The sequence below is a fragment of the Physcomitrium patens genome, chromosome 13, assembly GCF_059467195.1.
Source record: "Physcomitrium patens ecotype Gransden chromosome 13, ASM5946719v1, whole genome shotgun sequence".
Classification (NCBI taxonomy): domain Eukaryota; kingdom Viridiplantae; phylum Streptophyta; class Bryopsida; order Funariales; family Funariaceae; genus Physcomitrium; species Physcomitrium patens.
The window spans coordinates 11,078,123-11,101,016 of NC_143422.1; the positions used below are offsets into that span (position 1 = coordinate 11,078,123).

At 39.4% G+C, this 22,894-nt stretch overlaps 2 protein-coding genes across 3 annotated transcripts; both read right to left on the reverse strand.

The window, feature by feature from the left end:
• Window positions 1–18,009: 18,009 nt before the first annotated feature.
• LOC112290840 (uncharacterized) lies at window positions 18,010–20,219 on the reverse strand. Of its 2 annotated transcripts, none has more exons than XM_024537614.3 (2): window positions 20,079–20,219; window positions 18,010–19,805 (listed from the first exon to the last, which is right to left on the reverse strand). In XM_024537614.3, exon 2 carries the CDS (start codon window positions 19,787–19,789, stop codon window positions 18,101–18,103), a length of 1,689 nt encoding a protein of 562 aa, XP_024393382.1. In that variant the 5' UTR covers window positions 19,790–19,805; window positions 20,079–20,219; the 3' UTR covers window positions 18,010–18,100. The 2 variants fall into 2 exon arrangements, with proteins under 2 accessions (XP_024393382.1, XP_024393383.1); XM_024537615.3 differs by having other exon boundaries at window positions 18,010–19,857; window positions 20,079–20,217.
• Window positions 20,220–20,905: 686 nt separating this feature from the next.
• Window positions 20,906–22,545, reverse strand: LOC112290841 (uncharacterized). The gene is made up of 2 exons (XM_024537616.3): window positions 22,209–22,545; window positions 20,906–21,442 (listed from the first exon to the last, which is right to left on the reverse strand). Exons 1-2 carry the CDS (start codon window positions 22,425–22,427, stop codon window positions 21,269–21,271), a joined length of 393 nt encoding a protein of 130 aa, XP_024393384.1. The 5' UTR covers window positions 22,428–22,545; the 3' UTR covers window positions 20,906–21,268.
• Window positions 22,546–22,894: the final 349 nt, after the last annotated feature.

Consider the following 22,894-nt stretch of genomic DNA (forward strand, 5'->3'; position numbering starts at 1 on the left):
ACGATTCAAAATATGTACTGACATAAAATATTCAAGGTTCTTGTAATCCATATACACTGTGACTGGACTAGAAGCACCTTCTAGATAATGGTGCCATTCTTGAAATGAATCCATGATTGCAAGAAGTTCTTTATTATGAATCTCGTAGTTGATCTCGGCTGTTGAAAATTTTCTGGAATAAAAAGCTATTGGAAGAAGTTTATCATCTATTCCCATTTGTAATAATACGACATCCAAAACAAAGTCTAATGCATCTATTTCCATAAAAAATGGCTTAGAAAAATCAACATGATACAAGATTGGTGCAAAAACAAAGGTTATCTTCAAAGCTTCAAATGCTACTTCTGCTTCTTGATTCCATTGAAGTTTGTCTTTGTAAGTCAAACAATTAAGTGGAGCTACAACTTGAGAGAAGTCTTTGATGAAGATCCGATAGTAGTTGGCAAATCCCAAAAAGCATTGAATATCTCTTATCATTTTCGGGATCTTCCAATCCATAATAGTTTGAACTTTCTTAGGATCCATCATAAGTCCATTATTTGAAATGATGTATCCTCAGAAGTCGACTTGAGTAGTATGAAATACACACTTTTCTACCTTAGCATAGAGTCCTACATCTCTTAGTTTTTGTAATACTTGGAAAACATGAAGTTCATGTTCATTTGGGTTTTTAGATTAGATTAAGATGTCGTCTAGGTAACAAACAACAAAATCATCTAAAACTCCCGAAAGACATCGTTCATTAGATGTTGGAATGCTGCTGGTGCATTTGTAAGTCCAAAAGGTATGACATTGTATTCAAAATATCCATACTTTGTTCGAAACGCAGTCTTCCATTCATCTCCTTCTTTGATGCATAGCAAATTGTATGCTCCACATAGATCTATTTTTGTATAGATCTTAGCTTGATTCAACTGATCAAGAAGTCCATGTATTAAAGGTAGCAGGTACCTTTTTTTGATAGTGATTTTGTTGAGTCCTTGATAATCAACACACATGCGCTATGATCCATCTTTTTTCTTCACAAATAAAATTGGAGCTCCTGCTGGAGATTTGGAATGGCGTATGAAGTTCTTGGCCAAATTCTCTTCAATATACTCCTTGAGTTCAACTAACTCATTTTGAGATAAATTGAAGATTGGTCCAAATGGCGGTTGTGCTCCTTCTTGAAGGTCAATTGAACAGTCATAGGAACGATGTTCTAGAAGAGTATTCACATTCTTTTTCTCAAATACATCTTGAAAATCTTGATATTGGCTTGGAATACCACTTGAATTCTTTCTACCAATAGAATTCCATAAGAATCCTTCTTGAAGCAAAAATCCACATACTTTTTTTCTTATTTGTTTAAATTTTCTATAGACCAATTTTCTTGTTTAGTCAAAGTATTCAAGTAATGACCAATATCCAATAATTCTCTTTCATAATTTTCTTCAAGAAATAGCTTATCTTCTTTATTAAGATTTGATACTGAATAGAATTTTGACCCAACATCATCAATATCTTCAACCATTTCGTCTTCTCTTTCATATCTTGCTAGAGATAGCATGTCTGCTACTAAATTGTCCTTTCCAACAACATGCTTAAATTCTAGATTTAATGACTTAATATAAGCAATCCATCTTAACATTGCAATATCCGACGTTGAACAATTAGTAATCATTCCAATGCCAAGTAATCCGTTTCAATTACTATTGCTGCATCAATCAAATAATCCCTTTCAGCTTTCATTGCCAAAACAACTCCCCAAAGTTCTCTTTTGACTTACAAATATGCACGTTGATGAGTACTTAAAACTTTAGCTCCAAATCGAACTGCAAATCTATTTCTACTTGAATCATCTTGACTCACAGCCCATCCAATATTAATAGAACTAGTATCCACAATAAGAATTACTTATCTATTATAGTCATAATCAATTTTTCATAAAATTGGAGGTGTCACCAATAATACCTTTAGCTTTTGCATTGCTTCCGTATACTTTTTTTTTCATTTAAATCGATAATCTTTACTTAATAATTCATACAATGGATCTGCTATATGAGCATAATGAGGAATCCATATACAATAAAATATACAAGCTCCTAAAAACCTGCGTACTTTTGTTAAAGAGTCACATGAATCCTTCATTCTTCCAATTGCATCAACTTTGCTTGGATCGGACTTTCTCCCATAAAATCCACACAAATGCCCAACAATAAGAACTTCCTACACTCCAAATGTAGATTTTGCTCCTGAAAGTGTAAGATGATCTTCTTCAAGTCTAGTTAAAATCTTTTCACAATCTTGTATATAATCAACAACATATTTGCGACACCCCCTCTCATCTAAAGTTTCATCTTTTTCTCCTTCTTTACATCCTTTGATAGGAACATCATCTAAAAAGGACATAGTTTTTTCAGGAATGAAGTCTCTTAATACCTTGTTTATCCCATTCATCATATGTGCAACTGAGTTAGTAGCACCCTGAGGGAGAATATACATTTTAAGTAATCCAAGTGGCGTTCTCATTGTTGTTAGATCTCTACTCCCATGCACAAGTTGAAATTGATCATAACCCGAATATAAATCACCCATTGAATAAATTATCCTTTTTGCAAACGCTTCTGTAAACTCGTCTATTAAAGGTCATATACCTGTATTTTTTATAGTTATTGCATTTATTGACTGCATATCTTGAATAAAACGTAACAATCTACTTTTCTTAGGTACCGTTGTCGTATAACATACTTTCCTGCTCGAGAACGCACCGGGCGCCTGGCTGTAGAAGGTAGTATGGAGATTCGCCAATATTCAAGCAGTCTATTGGTTTTTGACTGTTGGAATATATACGACTGCAAGAATACATAGTAAATCTATATGGATGCCCTTCGACTACTCGCCAAAGTCCTCTTTGTCCTAGCCGGTAGGTTTTTAGACGTTACAGAGAACCCCAAATAACCCAAACTGCTAATCTTCGATACCGCTTTATACTCACGATCTTGTGTCCACTGACTGTCTTGTTAGATTAATCCAATAAATTTCATTCACTCCGCATACTCAATCCTATAGACACCCTTTTAATTCTTCATCACAAACGTAACTCGATTTCATAAAACAATCAAGAGTAATCAAACCCACTTCATTAAAAATCCAGATTCACCATTACAACACTAACTTCAGCAACGATTGCTTCAGTCTTCTCAAAATCCTATGAAGAAAAAAAATCCAATTCACTGTCTTTTCTTCCTCGACTCGAAGCATGAAGCTCGCTCTCTGATCCCTCTCAAACCCCCAAAAAAAACTCTCATTCTCTTAACCTATTCTCCCCTTTAACCTTAATTCTCTCCTCTTTCAAACCCTAGCCTCTGAATTTCTTCAATCTTCCGTCTTGGATCCGGAATTGGCTCCCGCCGTCAGAGCTTGGATCCAAAATTGGCTCTTGCCATCAGAGCTTTCTCCTCCATTTTTACCTTTAAGAGATCCTTTTACCAAAAGGACATTCTCAGAACGGCACAAAAGACGGAACAGCCTGAAACAAAATCGGAGCCCCGTAATCGGGACCACATTGAGTCGCTCGACCAATTCAGGTCTCATATTCGGTAAGAATCTAGTAGTAAGACCCAGATGTTCCTGTAATTGGATCAAATTGGTCCTTCGCGTCAGATTGGCTAAGGCCCGTAGTAAGACCTGGAATTTCCCGTAATTAGACTGCATTGGGTTGCCCGACCAATTCAGGTCTCATATTGGATAAGAGGACCCGGATTGGATGTCATGAAATTGGATCCAATTGGCTCTTCGAACCAGTCTCATCCGTCGTTGAATTGGTCCTTTCCTTTTTTTGCAGACTCCCGTTATTGGAATCGAACGGAGCATTTCAATATGCCCAGGCTGACTGTAACGGGGTGACTGACGCTGGCCTCCCAATATTTGCATTGGAATTGGTCGTTGCCCCTAATATTCGAGGTAACTAAATATTAATAAAAGTCTCCTTGCTTTATATTTTCACGATAAACTCGTGTTATAACACGACATCCACCCCCTCTGAACCTGTGCATCCTTCGGTATGCACCAATTTACCCAATTGCAGTTTGATTTATAACATATTTTGTACGTCTTTGTCCAGTTCGTCTTCATCACCTTCATTATCCAAATCACATTCATCTTTTTGCTGCGTACCTAACTTGCATAATTCTCCTTCAATATTATATAATCTCTTTTCTTTCTTTTCTTTTAAAATCACCAACTTTCTTATACATAATATTTCCATTCTCCAAAATACCAATAAAACTCGCATCAAAGGCACCTTCATCTCGCGAGAGTACCTCTTCTTTTGTACCTCCATAATCTTGCTTTACAGTGGTACCTCTCCAAAATCTTTAAATCCTTTAACAATCTTTGGCAATGGTTTCTCCCTCAACCTATCTCGATTCCGTTCATGGTTAAGAGGTACTGTTAGAAATTGTACAGCTTTCCTCCCATCTTCGCTACGTACCCTTGCATAAGCAAAACCATTGTCAAGTACTTTTGTTTCCATCCGTGTTGTTGTAATATAAGGTTGTCCTAAAATCAACGGATAAGACGTTGTATCTTGAACAAAGAAATGTTGCTCTGTCATAACATCCCCAATCCGAATTTTGACATCTGGACAAGCTCCATATAATTCGCCCTATGTGTTATTAGCTGCTCGTATTGCCCATCCATGTTCCATATCAATTGGCCATTTTTGCTTCTTATAAAGATTTTTAGACATAAGATTTATTTCAGAACCATGGTCGACTAAAGCAACAATTGGTTTTTCTATATCTCCTACTTTCACCAATACCTCAGTAGTTGCCCTTGCCCAATGCTTTCGAGTATAATGGCTCAAAGTTTCCATTTCCTTGTCACTATAATCTTCGAAACGTACTCGTTGATTATATCCATTCTTTTCATTTGTTGGTTGCTTATAACCAATATCAACCTCTTCTTCATCTTTATATATTCTTGCATCAATAGCATGACTCATTCCAGTTTCGTCCATTAATTGCCTCTTTCGCTTAATGCTATCAATGATAACATCATGAAATTCCTTCTTTGCAATTTCCAAAACTTCTTTCAATGTGAATTCTACCTTAGCATTTAATATACGTTCTTCCAACACCCCTTTCAAATTTGTTGCCGCTTCAATGTCAGAAAGTAGCTTATAAGCAATTGATTTGCCCTTATCTTTTATCTCCCTTGGTTTTTCTTCTAATGATGCTGAGGTATCCTTTAAAGGCAATTCTTGTGAAGCTGCCTCTCGAGCCTTGTCTCCTCGAGTTTGCCTCTTAGAAAAATTTCCTTCTCTCGTATCATCAAAATTTCCTTGTCTCTTTTCTTCCATCAAAGCTTCATATTGGCTCTTAGCAATATATGCATGAACTGAAAGAGACTCAACAGGATCCTCCCAACCTGTTGCACGTCATATTGTAGCTGCAGTCTTCAATAATGCTTCTCGAGGTAATTTCCCTTCTTGCATTGTAGAAATGGCAGAAGCCCAAAACTCACTAGTTTCCGTACTTCCATCAAGGTCATCATCTACTCTAGCACCATAACTTGCACTTTCTCGTGCTGCTATTTCATGCTCTTTAAGTAATCTTGAACCAATGCTCTCATTCACCCCTTGCCAAAATTGGTTTGAAGAAGATCCTCCCTATCTTTTAATGCTATCTTCCCATCTTTCCAGCAAATAATTCCCTGCCATATCATATTATTAAATTCATTGCAATCTTTTCTAGTGTGTGAAGCATCATCACACCAAATGCATCTTTGTACATATCCTTGTTTTGAAACATTCTTCGAATTGTTTGTAGAAGTATTCTCTTCAAGTCTTGCCAATTTGATTTGAAGATCTCGCATTCCTCGTATAATTTCTTCCATCTCCATATCTACTTTCTTTGATAAGGATGTCGAAGGTTGAACTGTAGGCATTGTTGGTGGTGTTGTACGTATTGGAGCTTTGGGTGCTTGTACTATTTTTGGAATATTGCTCCTATCCTTCCTCTTTTCTCTTTTTGTAAGCAACCCCACCGCATCTTCAACGTTCTTCCACTTTGTTCTCAATCCTTCATCTTCTTCTTTGTCTTCAAGAAGGAATTCTAATTTCCCTTGCAATTCTCCATCAGCAGCTTGAAGAAATAGATCAACTTTGTTCGGCTCTAATGTCAATTTTTCTACCTTCGACAATTGAGAGTACTACCTCTCAAATTCCCTTAGTAGCTCTGTTGCTTGCAAATTCTTATTAGGCCGTTCAATCCATTCCAAAAACAACTTCTTAGTAACGTGATCAGCATCTTCCAAGAAATATTTGTCTTTCAATGGATGTGAAAAAACCTCCCATGAATTCCCATAATGATCCGTAATCGATATAATATGGTCTCTTATCTCCGGTATCGTGGCAAGTGCAAATAATTCAACCATTTTCTTCTCAGAAACCCGATTTAATTCCATTTCACGAACATAACATCTTAAATACCTTGAAATATTCCTTCCATCAAATTGATCAATTTTATTGATCACTGCTTGCAATGCTTTGGTTGCCAAAGCTTCCTTTCGATCATTGCTTTGCTGTTGCTGCATTGATAATGAGAAGGCTTGAAACATACTAGCAATAGACGGATCCATGTGCATACCTTGTCCTTTAGAAGACTCCCCACCAGAAACTCCTCCCAAAAATCCTTCAAAATTTTTATTTTTGTTTTCCATAAAAATAAAAATAAAATCAAACAAAATCCAATACCTTCTACTTCAAGCTTTCACGTCGGGTTCACCACTTTGTCGTATTACGTGCTTTCCTGCTCGAGAAGGCATCGGGCGCTTGGCTGTAGAAGGTAGTATGGAGATTCGCCAATATTCAAGCAGTCTATCGGTTTTTGACTATTGGAATATAAACGACTACAAGAATACACCGTAAATCTATACGGATGCCCTTTGACTGCTCGCCAAAGTCCTCTTTGCCCCAGCCGGTAGGTCTTTAGATGTTACTGAGAACCCCGAACAACCCAAACTGCTAATCTTTGATACCGCTTTATACTCACGATCTTGTGTCTACTGACTGTCTTGTTAGATTAACCCAATAAATTTCATTCACTCCGCATACTCAATCCTATAGACACCCTTTTAATTCTTCATCACAGACGTTGTCGTGTTGTAACACGAGTATACTGTGAAAATATAAAGAAAAGGGACTTTTATTAATATTCAGTTACCTCGAATATTGGAAGCAACGACCAACTCCAGTGCAAATACTGAGTGGCCAATTTCAGTCACCCCGTTACAGTCAGCCGAGGCATACTGAAATGCTCCATTCAATTCCAATAACGGGAGTTAGCAGGAAGGGAAGGACCAATTCACACGACGGATGAGCCTGGTTCAAAGAGCCAATTGGATCCAATTTCGAGAATCCAATCCGGGTCCTCTTACCCAATATGAGACCTGAATTGGCCGGGCAACCGAATGCAGTTTAATTACGGGAAAATCCAGGTTACTACTGGACTCTTATCCAATATGAGACCTGAATTGGTCGCGCAACCGAATGCAGTCAAATAATGGAAAATCCAAGTCTTACTATGGGCCTTAGTCAATCTAACGCGAGGACCAATTGGACCCAATTATGCGAACATCTAGGTTACTATGGGCATCTTACCCAATATGAGACTTGCATTGGTTGGGCAACCCAATGCAGTCCAATTTCAAGACATCCAATCCGGGTCCTCTTACCCAATATGAGACCTGAATTGGTCGGGCAACTCAATGTGGACCCGAGTACGGGGTTTCGATTTTGTTTCAGGCTGTCCTGTTCTCTGAGCCGTTTCAGGGAATGTTGTTTGCGGTAAATGGATCTCTTAAAGGTAAAAACGGAGGAGAGAGCCTTGATGACGAGAGCCAATTTCGGATCTAAGTTGTGACGACGGGAGCCAATTTCGGATCCAAGATGGAAGATTGAAGAAATTCAGAGGATAAGGTTAGAGGGAGAATAAGTTTTAAGGGGGTTTTTTTTCTTTGAATCGGGGAGCTAGCTTCAAGCTTTTTGCAAGGTTACTAGTTCGGTTTCATTGGAGGTTTTTGAAGATCAAGGGGATTGGAGAGGAGCTTCATGCTTCGGGTCGGGGAAGAAAAGACGGAGAATTGGATTTTTCTTCTCCATAGAGTTTTGGAAAGACTGAGGCAATCGTTGCTGAAGTTAGTGTTGTAATGGTGAATCGAGATTTTTAATGAAGTGGGTTTGAATACTCTTGACTGTTTTGTGAAATCGAGTTACGTCTGTGATTGAAGGATTAAAAAGGTGTCTATAGGATTGAGTATGCGGAGTGAATGAAATTTATTGGGTTAATCTAACAAGACAGTCAATGGATATAAGATCGTAAGTACAAAGCGGTATTGAAGATTAACAGTTTGGGTTGTTCGGGGTTCTCTGTAACGTCTAGAGACCTACCGGCTGGGGCAAAAAGGACTTCGACAAGCAGTTGAAGAGCATCCGTATAGATTTACGGTACATTGTCGCAGTCGTTTATATTCCAGTAGTCAAAACTGATAGACTGCTTGACTATCGGCGAATCTCCATACTACCTTCTACAGCCAGACGCCCGACGCATTCTCGAGCAGAAAAGCACGTAATACGACAACGTAACTCGATTTCACAAAACACTCAGGAGTAATCAAACCCACTTCATTAAAAATCCCGATTCACCATTACAACACTGACTTCAGCAACGATTGCCTCACTCTTCTTAAAACCCTATGAAGAAAAAAAATCCAATTCTCTGTCTTTTCTTCCCCGACCCGAAGCATGAAGCTCGCTCTCTGATCCCTCTCAAATCCCTAAAAAAAACTCTCATTCTCTTAACCTATCCTCCCCTTTAACCCTAATTCTCTCCTCTTTCAAACCCTAGCCTCTGAATTTCTTCAATCTTCCGTCTTGGATTTGGAATTGGCTCCCGCCGTCAGAGCTTAGATCCAAAATTGGCTCTCGCCGTCAGAGCTTTCTCCTCCGTTTTTACCTTTAAGAGATCCTTTTACCAAAAGGACGTTCCCAGAACGGCACAAAGGACGGAACAGCCTGAAACAAAATCGGAGCCCCGTAATCGGGACCACATTGAGTCGCCCGACCAATTCAGGTCTCATATTGGGTAAGAGTCTAGTAGTAGGACCTGGATGTTCCTGTAATTGGATCAAATTGGTCCTTTGCGTCAGATTGGCTGAGGCCCGTAGTAAGACCTCGATTTTCCCGTAATTAGACTACATTGGGTTGCCCGATCAATTCAGGTCCCATATTGGGTAAGAGGACCCGGATTGGTTGTCTTGAAATTAGATCCAATTGGCTCTTCGAACCAGGCTCACTCGTCGTTGAATTGGTCCTTTCTCTTTTTTGCTGACTCTCGTTATTGGAATCGAACGGAGCATTTCAGTATGCCCCAGCTGAGTGTAACGAGGTGATTGACCCTGGCCTCCCAGTATTTGCACTGGAATTGGTCGTTGCCCCTAATATTCGAGGTAACTAAATATTAATAAAAGTCCCCTTTCTTTATATTTTCACGATATACTTGTGTTACAACGCAACACCGTAAATCAATGACTAGAATATGGAACAAAAGAGGGCTCCAAAAATTTCATTTGCATCTTTTCTTTCAATAATTCTACCAATTTAGGTAAATGTGCCCTCGACACGAGAATTGGCCTTAAGTTTCGAGGCACATGAGGTAGTGTAAAGATAACCATAGGAGCAACAATATTAAGATCTACACATCCTATTTCACGAGACCCAAAGGCAAATGTTTTACTTTGTTTTGCAAGCATTTTTTTAAAATATTTAATTTATGTTGGAAATAAGGAACCATCACATCCAATCTTCAATTCTTCAAAAGTCTCCTTGGTAAACTAATGTCCAATCTTCTTTGAATTTCTTAAACTCTCTTCTTTTGATGTTTCTTTCATTTGTTCCTTAGAATCTTTTCGTAAAGGTCCGGCAATAGGTTTGACCTTTTTATCTACTGTTTTATATTTTATCTCTACAATAACTTTTGGTGCTTGAAAAGACTCAAGTATAGAATAAACCTCCCTCGAATGAATTTCCACAATCTTATCATTAATCCAATAGATACAATTAATTCTAAACAATCCTCCAATCCATTTTCTTCATAAACACCTAAAATCTTCTCATCATCTTTTAATGTCCCTAACTTGCGTAATTCTTTTTCAATATTATATAATCTTTTTCTTTCTTTTCTTTTAAAATCATCAACTTTTTTATACATAATATTTCCATTTTCAAAAATACCAATAAAACTCGCATCAAAGGCACCTTCATCTCACAAGAGTACCTCTTCTTTTGTACCTCCATAATCCCACTTTATAGTGGTACTTCCCCAAAATCCTTAAATCCTTCAACAATCCTTGGCAACGATTTCTCTCTCAACCTATCTCGATTTCGTTCATGATTAAGAGGTATTATCAAAAATTATACAACTTTCCTTCGATCTTCACTATGTACCTTTGGATAAGCAGAACCATCATTAAGTACTTTTGTTTCCATCCGTGTTGCCATAATATAAGGTTGTCCTAAAATCATGGATAAGACGTTGTATCTTGAACAAAAAAATATTGTTCTATCGCAACATCTCCAATTCGAAGTTTGACATCTAGACAAGTTCTATATAATTTGTCCCGTGTGTTATTATCTGCTCATATTGTCCATCCATGTTCCATATCAATTGGTCATTTCTGCTTCTTATAAAGATCCTTAGACATAAGATTTATTTCAGCACCATGGGCAATTAAAGCAATAATTGGTTATTATATATCTCCTACTTTCACCAATACTTTAGTAGTTGTACTTGTCCAATGTTTCCAAGTATAATGGCTTGAAGCTTCCATTTTCTTATCACTATAATCTTTAAAATGTACTCATTGATTATATCTATTCTTTTCATTTGTTGATTGCTTGTAACCATTATCAACCTCTTCTTCATCTTTATATAATCTTGCATCAATAGCATGACTCATTCCACCTTTGTCCATTAATTGTCTCTTTCGCTTAATGTTGTCAATGATAAAATCATGAAACTCCTTCTTTGCAATTTCCAAAATCTCTTTCAATGTGAATTCCACCTTAGCATTTAATATACGTTCTTTCAATCTCCCTTTTAAATTTGTTGCCGCTTCAATATCAGAAAGTAGCTTATAAGTAATTGATTTATCTTTATCTTTTATCTCCTTTGTTTTTTCTTCCAATGATGTTGAAGTATCTTTTATATGCAATTCTTGTGAAACTATCTCACGAGCCTGGTTTCCTCGAGTTTGCCTCTTAGAAGAATTTTCTTTTCTTCTATCATCAAAATTTTCTTGCCTCTTTTCTTCCATCAAAGCTTCATGTTGACTCTTAGTAATATATGCATGAACTGAAAGAGACTCAATAAGATCTTTCCAATCTATTGCACCTCATATTGCAGCTGCAGTCCTCAATAACGCTTTCCGAGGTATTTTTTCCTTTTACATTGTGGAAATGGCAGAAGCCCAAAATTCACTAGTTTCTATACTTCCGCTAAAGTCATCATCTACTCTAGCACCATAACTTGTACTCTCTCATGTTGTTATTCCAAGTTCTATTAAGTAATCTTGAACCAATGCTCTCATATCTCCTTTGCCAAAATTGGTTTGAAAGAGATCCTCTGTATCCTTTAATGCAATCTTTCCATCTTTTCAGTAAATAACTCCTTGCTGTATCATATTATTAAATTCATTGCAATCCTTCCTAGTATGTGAAGCATCATCACACCAAATACATCTTTGTACATACCCTTATTTTGAAACATTCTTCAAATTATTTGTAGAAGTATTTTCTTCAAGTTTTGCCAATTTGATTTGAAGATCTCGCATTCCACATATAATTTCTTTAATTTCCATCTCTCCTTTCTTTGATAAAGATATCAAAGGTTGAATAGTAGGCATTATTGGTCATGTTGTATGTATTGAAATTTTAGGTGCTTGTACTACTTTTGGAATATTACTCCTATCCTTCCTCCTTTCTCTTTTTGCAAGCAAACCCACCGTATTTTTAATATTTTCCACTTCTTTGTCAATCCTTCATCTTCTTCTTTGTCTTCAAGAAGCAACTCCAATTTCCCTTGTAATTCTCCATCAGCAGCTTGAAAAAATAATTCAATCTTGTTCGGCTCTAATGTCAATTTTTCTACCTTTGATAATTGATAATACTGCCTCTCAAATGCCCTTAGTAGCTCTGTTGCTTCTAAATTCTTATTAGGCCACTCAATCCATTCCAGAAATAATTTCTTAATAACACGATGAGTGTCCTCCAAGAAATATTCACCTTTTAATGTATGTGAAAAAATCTCCCATGAATTTTCTTAATACTCCATAATTGAGGTAATATGCTCTCTTATCTCCAGTATCGTGGCTAGTCCAAATAATTCAACCATCTTCTTCTCAAAAACCCGATTTAATTCCATTTCCCAAACATAACATCTTAAATACTTTGAAATATCCTTTCCATCAAACTGATCAATTTTATTGACCAGTGCTTGCAAAGCTTTGGTTGCTAAAGCTTCATTGTAATCATTGATTTGCTGTTGCTGCATAAATAATGATAAGGCTTGAAACATACTAGCAATGGATGGATCCATGTACATACCCTGTCCTTTAAAAGAAACTCTACTAGAAGCTCCACTTGAAGCTCCTCTCAAAGACCCTTCAAAATTTTTATTCTCGTTCTCCATAAAATAAAATAAAAATAAATAAAATCCAATACCTTCCACCTCAAGCTTTCACATCAGGTTCACCACTTATGTCGTATTATATGCTATCTTGCTTGAGAATGCATCGCGCATCTGGCTATAGAAGATAAAATAATGTTTTGCAAGTATCTCAGTAGGCTAGTGGGTTTCAACCATCTAAACACAAACTATTTCGGATTTCAATGTAAAAGCTTAATCCCAATACAAAGTGCTTAGAAACACTATTTTTAATAACTTCAAGATATTATAAGTACAAAGTCTTTTATTATTTGTTAGTTTTTATTTTATTTTTTATTTTTTATTTTTTTATTTTTATTTTATTTTATTATTTTATCTTTATTTTTATTTTTATTTTATTTTTTATCCTAATCTTGGATAGCGAGCTTTCGCAAGCTATAATTCTCAATCTGACCATCCGATTGTTGTAAATTTCTACCACTGGTGTCTTTGCAAGCCTTCCAAATGCTCAAGAAGTTTCAATCCAATCTAACTTATAGGTTGCAAGAAAATGTCGTTAATCCACACTAACGTATCTTGACTGCCGCCTAGAAGTTCTTGACTTACCGTGCCAAAAGTCACCTTATTCCAGCTGGTAGATCTCCAGATATTACAAAAATCCTAAACAACCTCAATCTGCTAACTTCCGATACTTCTTTACACTAATGGTCAAATATCCTCTATCTGTTCCGTCAGATTAACACAACTTTTTGCATGCACTCAACATACTCAATCCTCTAGATACCTCTAAATTTTAATTGCAGAAGTTTCTTCAATTTCACAAAACAGTCAAGAGTATTAGCCTTAACTTTATTGCAAACAAATCCAAATCACCAATACAAACACTGACTTTCAACAACGATATCCAAAGTTCTCCCAAATCCTATGAATCCAATTCTATACCTTTCAAAGGAGCTTGAAGCCAACTCTCCGATCCCAAAATCCTGATCTCCGAATGCCTCTTTCCTTATCGTCTCCTCTCTTTTAACTCCATGTGGTCCCATTTTCTTTCACCTTGGACTCTGAATTGGAACAGTCAACGGCACTTCCCCAGAATTCCTGTCTCTAAGAGGATCTTTCCATGGAAAGGATGTTTCCCCTGAAACGGCATAGAGAATGGAACAGCTTGAAATGAAACCAAAGCCTCCGTATTCGGGACCTCATTGGATTGTCCAACCAAATCACGTCTCATACTGGATAAGAAGTCCATACCAAGACCTGGATTGGATGTCCCTGTAATTGGATCAAATTGGCCCTTCACATCAGACTCACCTAAATATTGAATTGGTCTTTTTCTCTTTTGCCAACTCTTGGTAAGAATGGCTCAGACTCATTCCATCCAATTTATCGGAGAATCTTGAGGACCTTGATTTATCTCCTCAATTTTTCCTTGGCTTTGGATCTATTGATCCCGTTTATTGAAATTAGACTGAGCATTACATTGTTGATAAATATGCCTTGTCTGCTTGCAATTCCTATACACTAGTGCATGATCATCAGTGGCTTTGGGATTAGAACATTCATTGGCATAATGACCAACCTATCTGCAACGAAAATGACGAAGTGGTCTTTCTGCACCTCCATCATGCATATTGGGTATCTCCACCAGTATATACTTATTAGACTTGTTCCATGTAGGGTTGAAAAATGATCCTAGTTGTCCCGTTGGTACGGAGGATACTTGGTTCGATGACGCCGATGGGGTGACATTAAATGACCTTAAATATTGGCACTAGAATTGGCCGCTATTTCGAACATCCAAGTTGACTAAATATTAATAATATCTTTTTCATTTATATTTTCACTATATAGTCGTGTTACAACACGACAATGGTCCCTATTGTAACTAGATAAATTTATTTTTCGACATGCTATCTTCTTTGATCGTCGTATTCCTCATTTTATGGTTGCATCGCTTCTTTTGATAATGTTGAGCATTGTACTTAGCTTCTCTACAATATAAGCACAATCATTCTTGACGACGACGAGTCTTTTCTTGCTCAGTAAGAGGTTTGAAACGTACTGCATCAATTTGCATATCTACTACTTTCGAATGTATGTGTTAAAGAGGTATTGGCGTTGCCATTAAATTATAGTAACGTTGAGGTCCACTCGTATAATTCTCAGATCAAAATTTAAAAAGGCGATTGTCGTACTTCACAGCAAAGTCAATTGCTTAACTCAATGTTTGAGGATCAAGTAAGTTGAGCATTAATTTTTTTACCTCATATTGTAATCCGTAGAGAAATTGGCTAATAAATGCAGCATCATCCCACTTGATATCAATTACAAGTTGTCAAAATTGTAAAGCATACAACGTTATTGATCGATTGTCTTATCGTAAAATATGGATCTTATTGGTTGCAATACGAATTGCATCATGTTCTCCATACATGGATTGAAACTCCGCCAAAAAAGCCTCTAGATTATCCAATATTGGATCTCGTCGTTCAAAAAAAGATGGAAACCACGATAGTCCTGAACTTGAAAGAAGCATATCAATGAATCTAACTTGTGATCCTGGAGTTAGATAGCTTTGGCATTGAAGTTCAATCACAAGTTGTACTTGATTGATAAATCCTCGAAACTTAGATTTGGTCCCTTGAAACTTCTCGAATAGGGCAATTCTTAGTTCTCTAACACTGAAAGGATGTTCCACCATATCGAAGGGACATGATTTGGTACAGATGTTGAAGCAGCTCTAATCATTACTATATCTTCATTTCCTGCCAATCTTATTGCTTCTTATGGTGGTAAATTGAGTTGATGCATCGCAAGCATTAACTCTCTCTATTGCTCTTGCATTTGTGCCATTGCACTCTTCATTTTAGCAAGTTCTGCCATGATAACACTTAGAAAAGAGAAGATGTCTAATATCGCTCAAGACAAATAGAAGAGATGACTTGAAAACAAAGAAAATACTAAGGACAATATCAGTTTAGAAGAGGGTAATCCACAACTTCTAATATGTTTGTGTCTTATCAAGAAAAAGGGGTAATCTATTCTTAATCAAGATTAGACAAAGCTCTGATATTGTAGGTATATTCTTATCAATCTGTCAAGGACAAGAACATGATAAAGACAAATAAACAAGTGAGACTCTTTCATAAAAAGATGACAAAATAGAAATAACTTGATATATATAATAAGAAAGAAACTAGAATGGCTATTGCCAAAAGCCAAGAAAACTAGAGAACCTTGAAACTAGACTGGAAGCAAGAAAAGAATTGACAAGAGTGAAGAAGGCTTCACTCTTGTCTCTATATATACTATCTAACTAGGGGCTATGTGGCAACATTCTATAGGACCTCCAATATGTGTTGACTTTGTATGATACATGCCTTGACTTACAAGGCAAGTTTTTCTACGTATAGGCCACATAGTTAGTTTGGTCTTTAAGCTAACAACATGTGTGGCGCATGGCCAATTTATTGACCATGTTTCTAATCCCAAAAAATCAATTAAAGACACCTATAAAGTCAAAGGAGCATCTATAAAGCTTCTAGGAAGCTTCCATACCAAATTCTATAGAATTAACTTACTTTTACCTACTTTTACTTATTTCTACTTATTTGTACATGTAATTATTGGCTTACATGCATGTGTCCGTGACACAAACATAACGCTTTGATATTCTTAAAACATTTTGATACCCTAAATTTTTATGATATCCTTACTATGTACTAATATCCTGACCATGTCTTATTGTGCATGGTTATTAATCTCATTCATGTGTAAGAGGATCTTGGCGGTTCTGAGGCAAGTAGGAGAGAAACCCTAGAGACCTCCCTTTTTTGCGAATACACAAAGCCAACCTATGGAAGCCCAACTCACATACACAATGAAGGTTTGTCAATCCACAAGAGACCCCATGAGAGTGCTACTTGCCATTGATGATCAGATGAGGTTATGAATCCTTGTGTGTGTCTGTATGTATGTATGTATGTCATGAGCTAAGCTTTTAAGGTCCATCGTCAATGAGTTAAGTTCTGACTCTCTGCAAAGCTCTGAAGCTCTTCGTCGTTGTCCAAATCCTGTGTAAGGATCTCACCTTTGCGAGCTATTCATCGTACACCACAATCAATGCAATGAAAGTGTTTTTTTGCCTCTGCCGTTGTACCCACGGTTGAGATCAGTCCTTGAAGCCTGGCTTGGTCTGTAGATCGTGAGATGACCTCAGGCTGAGCTGTGACATGTACTTCATTTCGGCCGAATTTGACCCAAAAAAAAGGGGGGGGGGTCATGTATGAATGCTATCCTCGGAGGTTGGGTCTCTGGATGCACCTGAGAATGCTTAATGGGAATTGTACTCTTTCACGCACGATCTTGGCAAAAACGAGTTGTGACCCATTTCTTCTCAAAGCTGAACATAACCAAGTGCTAAATATCTAGGTTGTAGCCGCTCACAGGATTCTGACCATGAAGGGATGTTCGGTTTTCTAATGAAGTCAAGACTCGGTACTCTCAAGCGTCAATTAGCTTTTCCAGAATTACAGATATCCGTTGCTGCCAACAGGAACAGTTGTTGAAAGTGGGTCAGGATGTGCAGTACTTACAGCAGATTACAAGTTGAATTTGCAGAGATTTCTAAGGCCTTGACATACTATCCTTAAGTGCAGGTGCAGCACAGAACTTGCTCCCCAGTGACGAAAGCATCACATGCTGCAATTGGCTCCTTCCAAATGATGCATTCGAAGTCCACGGGCGTGAAAGGTATATACTACAGATGCATTTTTTGCTTAACTCTCGATAAAAGATTTGTCGAAGGCACGACCAGCGTTTCATGGTTTCGGCCTGATTAATTTCCAGACCTGATCTTCATGTAATTTCGGGAAGCCTTTGCCACGACTTGCAGAGTGTCGTGATCATAGTTTTTGTGAGCAAGGGCTGGAGAGGGATTGCTCAGTGTGCGAAATGCACACTGAAATAGATGTGTGTGCGTCACACTTGTGTAAAATACATACTGGGAACTAATTGCGCTTGGTTAAAACTATCAAAACAATATTCTGAACATTGTCGTCTCATGTGGAGTATCCAGCCAATTCAGTAGAATCTTCTGAGCTCTTCAGTTTGCCATGAAGCTCGCAACTCGTACCTTGAAGCTGGGCAACTTGTGTACAGAAGTGGCAATTCATATACGCTGGAATGCACAGGTAAACATTTTCATGGCTGATTTGTATCTACCTCCTTAGTTATAATAACCATGTTGGAAAGATTATGAGAACACGAGTTGACAACGAGCTCTAGAAACACTCTTGTAACCTTGGGTGTAACCTTGAATGTGTACTGATCTGCGAACTGACAATGGGAACAAACCATTAATGAAAATTGCAATCCGTTCAAGTTGAAGGACTTTAGTATGTGAAGTGAAGACTGCTGAGCACTTTAAGGTTTTCGTATTCTTCTCCAGTGGCAAGGCCAGGATCTACATAACAAAGCTGATATTCGGCATGCATAAGCGTCTGGAGACCACACTTGAGCAACCTCTGCCATCCAGTCTTATCCCTCAACACCTTAGCAACGTCAGCCGTTTTCTGCGAAGGGTCCAGCACGAACAGGTTAATTTCCTCGGTCATCCCACCGAGTCGCTGCCGTTTCTCAATGCCCACGATGGTTCTGGAGTGGCCCCTGTGTTGGAAGTACAATGGTGACTTCTTGCTGAACACGATCGGTTGCCGGAGCTGATCAAACACAGTGGCCGCAGAGGAGGAGTTTCGGTCGGGCCTCTCCATGAAGTAATTCCACACCCAGTCGACGATGTGTTTGTGTCGGGATCTGTTAGTGGAGCCGCCGTCCCTGTTTGATGGGTTTGCAGAGCAGCTTCCTGGTTCAAAATCCACGCCCACGTACCCCTCTGCAGTGTCCCGGTCAAGCTTGCTGGAGCTGTTTCGGAGCTTCTCCATGCACCCCACACATAGATCTGAGTTTAGGTCGTGTGAGTGGCGGTATCTTACCCCTTCAATCGGATATTCTCCACAACCTTTGCACTCGGACTCTTCGTTATTCAAAGGCGAAACGCGCCTCGACCTTGAAGCTGACCTTGAATTTGACCTTGACCTAGATCCAGACCTTGATTGGGATACCGAAGTTGAGGTTGATGAATCTGGGGACTTAAATGAGGCTAGGCTTCTTCGTGTGGGCACAGCATTGTTTTCCTGCTCTCCTCCTCTGCGACTCTCTACTCTACCCCGTCCAATAGATTGGAAGTCAACGATCCTTGCACGTATGCCAAAGGAGCGCAACAAGGTAGCACACTCGGTGGTGCCAATCCACTTGTGCGTTCCGACAATGTCCCAGTTGAAGTAGTCTGCCCCAGGGGTGTCAAATCCCTTCTTCCAGGCCATCTCCACCCACCTCTGCAGCGACAATATATCTGGCACAAATCCACAACCTCCGAACAAAACCTCCCTTGCATATGGGTCTGTCATAAGCAGGTGCGATGCCATCATCTGAATGTTTCGCCATCCACAACCCCACCCCAAATCTTCTCTGTGCCGGCTTTCGTAGTGGTCCACCCACCCGGATATCACGATCGTGGATTGTCCCACCCTGTGTTCCGACTCCAGGCATCGCTTTAACAGGTGCATAAGCCCCTCTTTTACGAGGGCTGTAGTCGTCTCCTTGACTTGATATGACATCAACGACTTCACATCCTCCTCCATGGACCTGTTCGTTACCGACTTGCTCATCTCTCCCTTTGTATCCTCGCCATAGGAATTTCCTCGCTGCCGCTTGCTCAAGCCCCCTATGTTCTTAATGAATGAACGGGTGCTGTTCTCCTCGGTATCCTCCAGGGTCAGACTATGCTGAAGACAATGAAAATCCCACTCTTGGATGGGAACATCCTGATTGCAACCCCTGTCGCATGTTACGTATCCTCTATTGCTTGGTTTTGCAACTTCGCAAGTCGTGGAGGCGATTTTCTGAGCGAAGGCTCTGTCTCTTTCAATGTCCTCTGCATCAAGGTGAGAATTCACATGGCTGTCTAAGAGCACGACAGGCACATTGCGATTACATAGGGGACACTGATCCCGCTCCTCCATTCGCGTACTCAACACACTGCGATGAAGGCGCAATTATGGAGGTTGCACTTGATTCACAAAATCAGAGCCTAAACACGTCGAAAGCGACGGCAAAGTCTTACCAACCAAGTCCTCATCACAAATCCATACACCCGTTCAAAATCCTTCTCTAAACCTCAAAGTTCTGCTACTCTCCAATCGCGTGATCACTTTTCCAAAGCAGATGCAAGATACCAAAAAGCAGGAATGCAATGCTGACCTAAAATTCTTTACACTAGCGAAATTATCCTTGGTAGAAACCTTGGATTACCTCAAATAGGTTAGCCGAATCCAGAGGAATGCTCCGCATCAAAACGCGATGGTTTCTTCATCAGTAATTGGAAACTTGGGAACCGATCTAACGATACAACTAAGAACATCAGTAGCACCATTGAGGGATCCTGTGCAGCTGCATCACCTCCAGAATTCTCTTCACACGAAGACTCATGATACAAAACCTCAGGGCCGGGATTCACGTGATTGAAGTCACCCTGCCCTTGCTCTTCCGAACCAACACTTCGGGCGCTTTCCTTCCCAAAGTAGTACGGTATTTCCCACGGGAGTATATGAGAATTCCAGCTCAGCTCAAAAAGCGCTGTAAGAGCACAGAAAAATAGAAAGGGAAACCCAGTTGATAGTCTTTAAAAACCAGCTGTGGGCCAAAAGGGGTGACGCTTCAACCGAACAAACCCCGCCACGCTTCACGCGCCACGCCGTGGAATATTTTACACGTGGCCATGAGAATGACAGCCGGGATGATGTGTTCTGACAATGTGTTTTGCATACCCTTTGTGTGGGTATAGTTAAGTGACACACTCTACGTTGACAATCACCTCTTCACATAATGACAGGATAAACCTTAAAATAGGTTGTTCGCGGCCCACTTGTCCGATACTATTCACCAGGAAGGTTTTTGCTGAGAAAGGAGCTACGAAGTCATGCACATTAGATACGATTCTCGGTGCCAGACTTCGACATTGTGAGCAGGCGTAGAATGAAGACTCTGGTCTGGAAAGAATTAGGAAATGAATTGTGTTAATGATAACTCCGAAAGTTGCTCAAAATTAGTCACATTTCAAAATAAAACGAACAAGCCCAATCAATGAATGCCATACCACCACTGCCTTCCTGTAACGAAATGGTAGTCGTGTGAGGCGAGAATATAAGTTTTATTAACGTTTCAGTCCACTTATGAGACACAACTGGAGCACCAGAGAGGATGTGTTTGAAGAATATGCGCCGATTTGCATCAAGCACACGTACACAAAAAACTAATGAACAAACTATGTTTTCCTCATTGAAAGCTGGCATCGTAATGCCACTCAATTCCATTCTTGAATGAGAATGTAACCATGCTGTAAGAACCTGGTGTCACGGTAAGGAGCAAATAATCGACTAAAAACCACAAGGCCTCAATCCTGAATAGCCGTGGAGAGCGTGAGATTGAGCAACATCTTTAACCTACTTGGCGCTGGGATGAGATGCAATGAAGTCGATAGCATCTGAAGCAGACCTGATTTTATCAGCCTCAGCATCAGGAATCTCCAGTGCGAATTCCTCTTCGAGTGCCATCACTACCTCCACTTCATCTAAGCTGTCGAGACCCATATCTTTAAAGCTAGCTGTCTCGGACACCTGTGAAATGAAACCGCGTAAGATTAAGCAAACGTGACCAGACACTTCAATGCAGACTATTCTAAAAACTATAGCGGTAAAGAACTACACATGCCAACACGATGCAAAACAGATATCGACTTATCTTCTCTTGCAGACAAAATTCATGCACATAGAACCTCGAAACCCAAACATTTCACCAACCCCAATATTTCATCAAAGTGGCTATCAACCAATACTACACTGACAAATATCTGGCGGTAACCTAACAATTGTGCTGCAAAGGATCGCAGGAATCCACAATGCTCTAACGTACTAAGACGCGCAGTGACTACTTATGTCGAACTTACGTCACTCGCCTCATGTCGGTAAGAATTCAAACCCAACATGGCAATGGAAGACAGATTAAGGGTTTATTTTCAGCATCAAATTCATAAACCCAAATACGAACCATCAAGGTTTCAAGGATGCAACCACGTGGGCTACTCCACATGGTGACCAGCTCCCTTTCGACCCGGGAATCCTACGATATTCGTCAAATCGATAACTAAACGACCGGAATGAACAAAAGCGACCGCTCACAAAATATCCCTCCAAACCCTTCAAGTAATCCGAAGCTCATACACCCAAAACTGTCGAGTCATGAGGTCACACCTAGTGACCACCAGGTGAGCCCCTGCATAGATGAGATATTCGGCAAGTCATCCTCACTGGAACCTCTTCTCTAGGTCAAACGGAAGGAAAAACAAAAAAACAAAAACAAAGACACGGAATCACGACGTCACACCTTCGAGGCATCGACTTTTTGGTTGGATTTCACCACAGCGAGCACACGGTCTATGACATCGCGCCGGTCCAAGTATGTCCCATGTGCCTCGCCCGACATTGTCCTCGCATTGCCATTGCCCCAAAGGCCGGTGGTGGATGGTGCAACGACCGCTCTCACGCGCATGTGTTGCAAAACTGACCCATGAACCGCCCACAGCGACGATCTGACAGCCTGCATGATGCTTGACTGTGGTGAGGCCTCGATCAGTCCCTCAATCCCACAACCTCAATTGCAAGCTCGCGAATCTAATCGGGGAACAAACACACAAGCCCCTGCAACGAAAACGACGACTATGCCGAAAAGCTTCTAGGGTTTCGAGGCCCGGAACAACTTCTGCACCTTTCGACCCCCTGCACAGATCCAGTCAGCCCTAATTTTCTACTATAAAGTTCTGACCCAGTGTGAACAGAACTGCCCAGGTTATTTTTTCGCCGCTGCCCAATGGGCAGATACGGAATTCCCATTGGCCTACGGCAAGTGCGGTCAGGCTCCGAGGGAAATAAATATATTTCACACCTCTTGATTTGTTCCTATAAAGCATTTAAATTGTACATGGCCTCTTCCATTAAATTCAACTTCCATAAGTTCTCTAACTTTGATAAATATTTAGTTTGTCAATATTATATCGTTATTATTTTAATAGC

Excerpts from the sequence above, each read along its gene's own strand:
- LOC112290841 (XM_024537616.3), bottom strand. The coding sequence starts at position 22,427 with ATGCAGGCTGTCAGATCGTCGCTGTGGGCGGTTCATGGGTCAGTTTTG. Across the intron at positions 21,443-22,208 it reads AAAAAGTCGATGCCTCGAAG|GTGTCCGAGACAGCTAGCTT; the intron begins GTGTGACGTCGT and ends TTCATTTCACAG.
- LOC112290840 (XM_024537614.3), bottom strand. The coding sequence starts at position 19,789 with ATGGAGGAGCGGGATCAGTGTCCCCTATGTAATCGCAATGTGCCTGTC.